At 42.3% G+C, this 9,172-nt stretch overlaps 2 protein-coding genes and 1 non-coding gene across 3 annotated transcripts; 2 read left to right on the top strand and 1 right to left on the bottom strand.

The window, feature by feature from the left end:
• Nucleotides 1-157: 157 nt before the first annotated feature.
• On the bottom strand, nucleotides 158-311 carry LOC148157950 (U12 minor spliceosomal RNA). Its single transcript, XR_015764122.1, has one exon. It is a non-coding gene; the product is annotated as a U12 minor spliceosomal RNA (small nuclear RNA).
• Nucleotides 312-755: 444 nt separating this feature from the next.
• On the top strand, nucleotides 756-6,269 carry poldip3 (polymerase (DNA-directed), delta interacting protein 3). The gene is made up of 10 exons (XM_014983129.2): nucleotides 756-863; nucleotides 2,047-2,174; nucleotides 2,251-2,687; nucleotides 2,785-2,829; nucleotides 2,933-3,010; nucleotides 3,093-3,314; nucleotides 4,067-4,144; nucleotides 4,252-4,381; nucleotides 4,470-4,536; nucleotides 5,319-6,269. The coding sequence occupies exons 1-10, from the start codon at nucleotides 796-798 to the stop codon at nucleotides 5,533-5,535; spliced, it is 1,470 nt and encodes a 489-aa protein (XP_014838615.2). The 5' UTR covers nucleotides 756-795; the 3' UTR covers nucleotides 5,536-6,269.
• An 887-nt stretch (nucleotides 6,270-7,156) lies between these two features.
• On the top strand, nucleotides 7,157-9,127 carry rrp7a (ribosomal RNA processing 7 homolog A). The gene is made up of 7 exons (XM_014983131.2): nucleotides 7,157-7,259; nucleotides 7,418-7,560; nucleotides 7,681-7,806; nucleotides 7,893-8,016; nucleotides 8,477-8,574; nucleotides 8,645-8,852; nucleotides 8,946-9,127. Exons 1-7 carry the CDS (start codon nucleotides 7,196-7,198, stop codon nucleotides 9,029-9,031), a joined length of 849 nt encoding a protein of 282 aa, XP_014838617.2. The 5' UTR covers nucleotides 7,157-7,195; the 3' UTR covers nucleotides 9,032-9,127.
• The last annotated feature ends 45 nt before the right edge of the window (nucleotides 9,128-9,172 follow it).

Raw genomic sequence — 9,172 nt, 5'->3', positions numbered from 1 at the left:
TGATCTGGCTTCTGGGTCCTGATGCCCAGCTGTATTATGGGACTTAGCGATTTTGTCTTTCTAGCAAAATGAGCTGTCAGAGTTGCCATGATTAATATATCCATAAAATCTGTAAGATTTCATTTTCAACATTTTATTTTTCACATGAATTGGGGTCGGGGAAGGTCCTAGTCCCGCAAGGCATCTCGCAAAGTAGGCGAGTCACCTAAACAGGCAGACCTATGCCCTTTCAAAAATTCCTCTCGTATTTTGAACGAGGATACGGGCGTCACCCCGCATCGTTATTTTCCTTACTCATCAGTTTAAGGCATAACCAATGGAATGTCGATTAGCAGCACTAGACATCTTGCCATGGCGTTCTCAGTCAGGGTGCGGAATGAAGGCGACCGACTGGAGAGCAGTTATATTTACACGAATATCTTACAATAGACGAAGTTATATTATTTAAAAACAATGTACTCTGATAAACATAAAACAGTTTATCTGCCTAAAAAACGTATATATTTATCAAAAAAGGGGCGCAAAGCCTTGTGGGTAATCCGAATTCTTTTGGATTTCGTCGAGAGTAACTAATAACAGATTATAAAATAGTAAAACGGTCAATTTTAACAATTAAAGGTACGGTATTTTTAATGTTAAAGCCCATGATGGGAAAAGGAATAAAACTGCCAAGTCTAAATATTTTTTTCAGTCCACAGAGACTCATTTTCGTCCTTTTTGGTCTAAAGCGGTGTCCATAATGATTGCCAAAAGCTTCTGTGACGCGCACGCTCAGAGGTAATAGTGTATGAGAAAATGGCAGACGTCTCGTTGGATGAAGTTATACGGCGGCGCGGTATTAACCAAAAACCTCCACCTAAACGGTACGTACAATGCAGTTGAATTTTAAATTCTATTAATGAAGGACTTGTGAAGCTTTTTGGTGCAAATGTGAAAGAATACAGTTTAAATAAAGCTGCAGTTCGCTAGCTGTTGTGTGGCAGCTACGGTATGCTAAAAGCTAAGCTAAGTAGCAACCACTAGCAGGAGGCCTTCAGAAATGAAGCGTTTAATTTTGACAAAACACGACGTAATCCAACGTGTAACACCTAAATCTATTGGCGGCTGCTATAAAAGCCCACTAGCGCATTATTGCGTCACATTTAATTTATGTTTTGCTTTTATCTTCTTTCGGATACCTCTGCTAATATTTATTCTTTACGTCGAATTGTGATTATTCTACCACTTCTTGAAGAAATGTGGTTCCTACAGGCTCTGCTCTGTTTGTATATGAGCTATATCAACATTAATCACTTTCTAAAATGTAACCACTGTACACTGTTAATTTAAACAAACTTAAATTGCATCCAAACATTGCAGAGGACAGTCAGTCAATGTACATTTCTAGCGCTGTTTTAGAAGGTAAAGTAAAATTACACTATATTTCAAAAAGACAATTTTTATTTATTTTTTTTTACTTTTTATTTTTGCAGTTTTAGAAATATACATACATTCAACATTCAGGCTCCCTCTAACAAAAAGTACAGAGCATCTAGTTGGACAAGAGCAATAAAATTAAAATGACCAATTTTGATAAGAAAATCTAAAACTTTAGTTGCACCATGAGGTCTGAAAAAAAACATTGAATTAAAATAATTTTTCCCAGTCTGGATTAGCGATTGGTGTAGAGCAATATTTTCTTTTCCAGATTTTATTCTTTATGCGATTGACCATGTGAATAAAATCACAACTTATGAACCTAAGTGAGCTTTACTTGTTGATCCAGACGTTTCATTTATTTGTCGTCTTGTCAGTTTTTTATAATCTGTAAAGTCAAGACTGCAAAAAACAGGAAAATATGTCAACTCACTGATCGGCAAACTCACTGATTGCTGATCAGTGAGTTGATGATGTCAGTTCCAATGATTCCACATGGTTTATTTTTCTTTTCTTTATTTTTGATTATTAAATTGTCCCAATCATCCCTTTGTCAGTCAACGCGTCTCTGTTTTTCTGACCGGCTGATAGTTTTTTTTGTTAGATTTACATAATGTTTGTGTCCACTAGGCCGGTGTTCGGACGGCTTGGGTCGGGAGATGGAAAAAATTTTGACGCCAGGCAAAAAATCGGGCTGAACGATGCAAGGCAACGCCTGGGAGGAGGAGGAGGAGCAGGAGTAGGAGGAGGAGTAGCCGGTAAGGGGTTATCGTGCCTCCAAGTCTAAACAACGAGGTGAACAGCTGAAGATTTAAGATTTCTATCTCTGCCCAGGTTTCCAAGTGAAGGACGCCAGAGAGAAGCTGGTGCAGAAAGACGCTCGGTTCAAAATCCGCGGCAGGGGAGGGGCGGCAGCGGCAGGAGGCGTGCAGGACGCCCGGCAGATGATCAACTCACGCAAGCAGGTGCAGAGTCAGTTCGGCTCCCCTGCGCAGACCACACTAAAGGCAGCGATCGCGCAACAGCTGCAAGGCAAGACCACCGTACCACAGATCCAGATCCAAACCGGCAACAACCTTGCCAGCGCAAACGCCAGGCAGTTCACCACTACCATACAAGGACTGATTCCCCGAGTCGGCGCGACACCGCAGCTGAGCAATAGCGTCCGAGTAATGGACGCCCGCGACAGGCTGAGCCTGAAGAGGAGCATCGGAGGAACACAGACGCAAACAGCTGCGGAGCCGCCTCTAAAAATAACCAAGACCATCCAGGTGAGGGTGCAAAACGTTTTTTTTTTTTTTCCTTGTTTTGATGAGTCTTAAAAGTACACGATCAAGCTCTTTTAACGATTACCGACTCGCTTTTCAGCAACGTCCAGCTGGGACCTTAGGTGGAATCCGTGCGATGACGCAGGTACATCTGTTTTCATTTTCAACAATACAAGATGTTATTTATCTTCAGCATTGGTTACGGCTGCAAAATGTGCTGCTTAATGAATAAATCTGTTTTCTCTCAGCCTGCCCCAAGTACCCTCGACAGCATCGCCAGCAAACAGATAAAGATAACGACCGCCAACAACATGCTGCAGTCCCGGGTGAGACGGTCTTACAGTTCCTTAAGCGTTTAGTTATTGTGGTTCCCACAGAAATAATAATCCTAAAAACAACTTCACACAGACTGGCCCCGCAGGGTCCATGTTCTCCATGACGGCCCCGATCACTAAGGTGGTTAAAAACGATGCCTACACGGCCCCGCGGCCCCCAGTCCCCGTGGCCCCCACCCAGCCCAACACCAGCACGGCGGCTGCTCGTTCCTCTGCTGCGGCGTTGCAGCCCGTGTCCAGGACTCTGCAGCAGAGCGCGACGGAGACCAGCACTGCAGCACCAACTCCTCCACAGGTACCGACCGCAGCTGGCGCCCACACGACTGCCCTCTTCGTCCTTCGTCCTCCTCTGGCTTGTCTTCACTTTACCAATTTGGTGTCTGATTTAAGTTTCCTGTGGGGGAGAAAAATACATGTATAATGACTAGGTTGTAACAAACATTAAAAGAAAATTGTATCATGTGCATTTTGAAAAATTTGAGGCTTTTTTTTTTGGTGAGTTGGCCACAACTTTGAGTGAAAAATCAGTTTCCTCTATCAGAAAGTGGATCCCTGCAAGTCTAGCTAGATTACCATGGTAACAGAGGCGGCTTTCATTTTACATCTCCCGAAGAAGCGGGCCATATAACTTATTCTTTTAATATCCATGGATGAGGAAGAAAAACCCCCAAGACATTTATGTTGCCAGACAGACATTTCAAATGTTATTGAATTATCTTGATGGATTAAATATCTTGTTACAGTGAAATCTTTCCTTGAGTGCTGCACATGCAGATTTGAATCTTACTAGAATTTTATTCATTTTTTATTCACAAACCTTTGCAGTCCAGTGTTTAATGGACATCCTGCTTACATATTGTAGTTCCTTAACTACAGCAACAGACGGAGGAAGGACGGTGCTGTGATTCTTAATTCAATTTGTAGTTTGATAAATCTCTTTCTCTCTCTCTACGATTCTATGTAAAGGTCGCAAAACCGCATGACTGTAATGCGGTAAATTTAAGAAGCATGTAAGTTGTAAACAGTTTGTTTTTTCTGTCTTTTTAGCCTGCCTTCAGCCCGTTGGAGGGGACTAAAATAACGGTGAGCAACCTTCACCCACGGGTCAGCGAGGAGGACATAATGGTGAGTCCATCCCTCTGTTTTTCACTCCACTCTCTTCCATTTGTCTTCCTTCAACATGCTCGGTGTCTAAATCGGAGCGTGGCTCTGCTGCTTGTTTGTCCAAAAAGGAACTGTTCTGCGTGTGCGGCGCTTTGAAGCGAGCGCGCCTGGTGAAGGTGGGCGTAGCCGAGGTGGTGTTTGTCCGTAAAGAGGACGCCGTCAGCGCATACAGGAAGTACAACACTCGCTGCTTGGACGGTGAGTGTAATGGAAACGGTTCTGAAACCCGTTGGTTCCAGAGCTACTGCAGCCGGGTTATTTGGTTGAGTATTTCTGTTTCTGCCAGGCCAACCCATGAAGTGCAACCTTCACATCCAGGGAACCGTCATCACCTCCGATCAGCCCATCCTGCTGTGAGTCATCCACTTTACTAGAACTCATCTTCCTCTGCACTCAGTTAATAACTTAATGTTTTCATGAGGTCCATTTTACCTGAAGGTAACATTTTTATTTGAGGTCCTCTTAAAGTAATGCAGAACCTTTAGGCCTGTCACACCTACAAACTTTGCTGGACGATAAATTGTCCCAGAAGTTATTGCAACAAATGATGTTGTTTTGAGACCATTTTCAAGTAATATAATGGCATAATAATGCATGAACACTATTTCAAAGATCAATAAACTTTAAATTCTAATGAACATTTAACACCAGAACTGGAAGGCATTTTAAATACCCAAATAAATAAAAATGGCAACAAATAAAATAAATGATGAAGTCTCTGTAAACCACAAAGGGGCTAGTTAAAGTAATGGACCAGACTGAAGACTTTTCTTATCAGTTGTTGGTAGGAGAGAAAACAGAAAAACAATAAATCATTATTGAGCTGGTTTTAATTTATAATGTGACTCATTGATTCATTTTTACATTTGAGGCCTTCATAGAGATTATTTGCTCAACCAATTAGGGGCTTCTTAACACAGCTATTCAATTTTATTTCAGGGTATCAGAGTAAATGGAGTGAAATCAAAAGGGAGGCCACACCATTCAAATTTAAAATTTGGAAACCGTTGTGTATTACAAAATTCATGAACAAGTTCCTAAGTTTTCTCTTGAATTAAATAAGTCGATGTAAGTAGTTGTGCAGGTGGACGAAGACAAAGAGACGGTCTGTTGTATTTTTATTTTTGTCCTACAGGAGACTCAGTGACACCCCGGGCGCTGGCAGCAGCACAAAGAAAGACGGCCTGCCTCCCTCTCTGTCCCGTCCCAGCGGCCAGCGCTCCTCCTCTCAGCCCACGGCCGAAGTGGACCCCCAGACCATCCTCAAAGCTCTTTTCAAGTCCACTGCGCAGTCCACCTCCACCACCGAGGCCCCCAGCTCACAGACCACCGCCTTCCGCATCAAGATATAGAAGAAGCATCAACACACAGGCCGTCCGCAGTCTCTGATGAAACTGGTTTTTACACATTTCATTTCACTGAGTACTCGGAACAAGGGGAGGACAAAACGGATGATCAACATCTTCTTCTGTTTTTGGTTTTGTGCATCAGATGTTACCTGGACCAGATGAAGAAGCTTTGTTATTCTGAGTTGGCATAAAGAGGGAGTGTGGGCTGCGTTCTTTTATGAAATCAATTATTTGTTGTTGTTTTTTTTACTCTGCAGTAACCTGCAGCCTCCAAAAGAGAATAATCGATAACCGAAGTTGTTCTAAAGAATCAACACCATTTAAAGAAACGCACACATACTGTGTTTAGTTATTAGGGTGTCCATCACAGTGGGATCTATCATTACAGGATACTTCTGGTTTCTTTAGCAATCCCTCCCTCCTCCCCATCTTGGGACCTATTGAATCCATCTAACAGTTCTGCTTGTAAAAAAAATAATTGCTACATGTAACACAGAAGCAGGAAGTAACCAGTACCATGTTTCCATTGGATTTCCAGTTTGTGTGGAATTCAGTGCTGTTTGTAACGAGTTTTTGGTCATGCTTGTTTAGGTTTTGGAGCCGAATTAAACATAATTTGTGGTAGTACACGTTACACTCTGTTTATCAAACGACTGTAAACTACTTTTAGGTTGCTCTGTCAGTTGGGATTGTCGGATCCGTTTGTGAAATGTTGCCATTAAATATTTAGCTTTGTAGATCTAGTCTGAAGGGTAACTTCTTTGTTTTTTTTTCCTGTTGATTTGATCACAAAAAACGCATGAAAATCATCTAAAAACAATTGAGTAGTAATATTATAATATTGTACACTTATGATTTTTAATGTCTTTACATCTTTAACCAGAAGTCACAAATGTTCTTGTGTCGTTCAACATTTTTATGTCGCACTCAAACATACATGAATCAAACTCGTTTTCATTTTGGACAGTATCAAAAATCTTAATGTTTTTAAAGGGCCGGTTGTGCCATTAAATTGGTAAAATATCAATAAATAGCTTTTTCAGTATTCAATAAGGGCTTCTTAGAATGAAATTATATTGAACAACTTTTCACACTGATCAGTCCTTGAGTTTGAAAAGTGACCTCGAAGACGCAGGTCAGGGAAAAACAAGAATTCCTAGAAGGACGCCGTGTGGTACGTCATACATCAGAATACCATAAAACAGAAAAATAAAAGTGCAATCATGTTCTGACTGAATGTACTATAATGCACATTAGAAGTAAATAGTTTTTAAAAGCAGGTACCGTGGTTTCTGAGTTAGCATACCGAGCTTTAGTGAGAAAGCAGCAGAGATGAAGGAAAAATGTTAATGGTAACAAAGAAGCGTCTGTCTAAATCTGGCTCGGGTAATACGAATAAAGGCAGAACTCGTGTACTCAACTCACTGAATACATTTTCTCTAGGAATGTTTCACTATTTAAAGAAAATAAACAGGATTTCAAGTGGCGTAACATTTGTTAATGTTCACCTTATGAGAGGCTTAATGCCACAAAATATCGCCGTTAATGTTTGACTGTATCTTCACAAACACCTCATATATTTAACAATAATAATAATAATAAAATAATACTAAACAGTTAAACCCGAAATGTTGATGCACTTCCGGTTGAAAGGTCACACAACATGGCGCCGTCTAAGAAGAAACATGCTACAAAACAGGCGTGCGTTATTCCTGAAGGATTTGCGGGTATATATCGTTAATTTATTCACATTTATCGACTCCAGGAGGACAGTATTTAGATGTATTCTTTAACCAATCCGTGTCTTGTTTTTTGAGTCAGTGTTTACGGACCAGTTGGACGGCAGTTCGTGCTTCCGGATGCTGATGTTTTGGTCTCTCTGCAGTTCTGCCCTTACAGTTTAGCCCCGACAGCGCAGCGCGACATTCTCTGTACGTGAAGGAGCACAAAGTCCGAGCAGAGAAGACTTCCTACAGACCGCTGGATCGGACTTTATTTGTGCTCAACATCCCTCCATACTGCTCACGGGTGAGGCATTCAGTCTGGAACAAAAACAGGCCTAGTGTTTTATATATCACCAGAAAGGCTAACATTTTCCTCTCCGCCCCCCCCACCCCCTTTTTTTTTTTGTTTTGTTTTGTTCTTCAGAGTGTCATCAAAGACTTATTCTCCCAGTTTGGCGTTGTTGCTTCAGTAGAGCTGAGGGATGTCCCGGGTTCCTCTCAGGAGTCTGGACCTAAACTGTCCAAGATCTTCAGACCAGCAGCCAAACAGGTCAGTCTGTGTGTGTTTTTTCCATCTCTTCAGCTCCTGATATTAAGAGCAGCCGAGTTCATTGTGTCTCCATTCATGTCTTCCAGGGGTTCAAAGTCGGCTACATTGTGTTTGAAAGCTCCTCCAGCGTAGCAGCAGCTAAATCCCATCCGCATGATGAACCCTTGGTGGTCAGCACAGAGCAGAAACCAGTGAAAACTGGAGTACAGAGTGAGCTTTCCTTCACGTTTTACATCACAAACACACTGAATAGTTGCAACAGATTTTATGTGATGGGAAAACCAAAACGGAAATGTTTTTGACTGGGAATGCAACAAGAAATCGTCATTTTAGGAGTTTTTCTGTAATATCCACAACAGGCTTTTAAATTAGGCTTTCCTCATTTATATATTCGTTTTGTTCTAAAAATTTGTTCATATTTTTTTCCAGTTATCCTTTATTTAACCAGGTAAATTGAGAACAAATGGTCATTTTTATCACGCAGCAGCCACAAAGGCAACACAACAAACCAAAACTACATTGAAGAATTGCAAATTGATATATGAGAGGGGGAAAAAAAATCTAACACTGCCCATCAAGAAGAGCTCACTGTTGCCTTGGTGAAACGTGGGGATGCATTTCTGGTACATGTGACACGCGTGTTGATCGGTGCCTCTTCCCCCCATGACAGAATGGATCCAGCAGTACACAAAGTCCATCATCCACCCCGACAAACTGCAGCAGATGGTCGACTCGTTCATGCAGGACTACGACAAGCGGCAAGAAGAGGTAAAAGCAGCACGGCTCGTCCCATCGACGTCCGAGCGACTTAAAACCTGACGCTTCGTTTTTGCCGCAGGAGGCGGAGCGGCAGAGGCAGGAGGCCGAGAAGCAGCAGGAGGACGAGGAGGGCTGGGTGAAGGTCACGAGAGGTCACAAGGGCGCCAAGGCCCGCCCCCACAGCGAGGCCGCCAACCAGAGGACGCTGCAGCGGGAGGCGAGGAAGAAGAGGAGGAAGGAGCTGATGAACTTCTACACCTGGCAGCACAAGAACACGCAGAAAGAACGTGAGTCCGTCGTACTTTAATGGCGCTGAACTAAGGGAGCACGTTGGAGGTGGAGGAGTTGTTGAACCGTTTCTCCCTTTGATCCGTTCCCAGATATCGCTGAGCTGAGGAGGAAGTTTGAGGAGGATAAACAGCGAATCGCTCTGATGAGAGCGCAGAGGAAGTTCAAGCCGTACTGAAGCAAACCGCACGCTTTTGACTCACTTCTCTGCTTTTCTGTTCTTAGTTGAACCATATCCTTGGAATTTCATTTAATAAACCCGTTTGTATTTTCATGGCTATCAAACTGTCAGTAAGCGAGACTTTTGGGGATTTTTTTT

Source organism: Poecilia mexicana, unplaced genomic scaffold, assembly GCF_051168715.1.
Source record: "Poecilia mexicana isolate PSO_F unplaced genomic scaffold, ASM5116871v1 scaffold_8, whole genome shotgun sequence".
NCBI classification, from domain to species: Eukaryota; Metazoa; Chordata; class Actinopteri; order Cyprinodontiformes; family Poeciliidae; genus Poecilia; species Poecilia mexicana.
The sequence above is the reverse complement of the archived record's forward strand: the minus strand, read 5'-3'. Positions and strand labels throughout refer to the sequence as shown.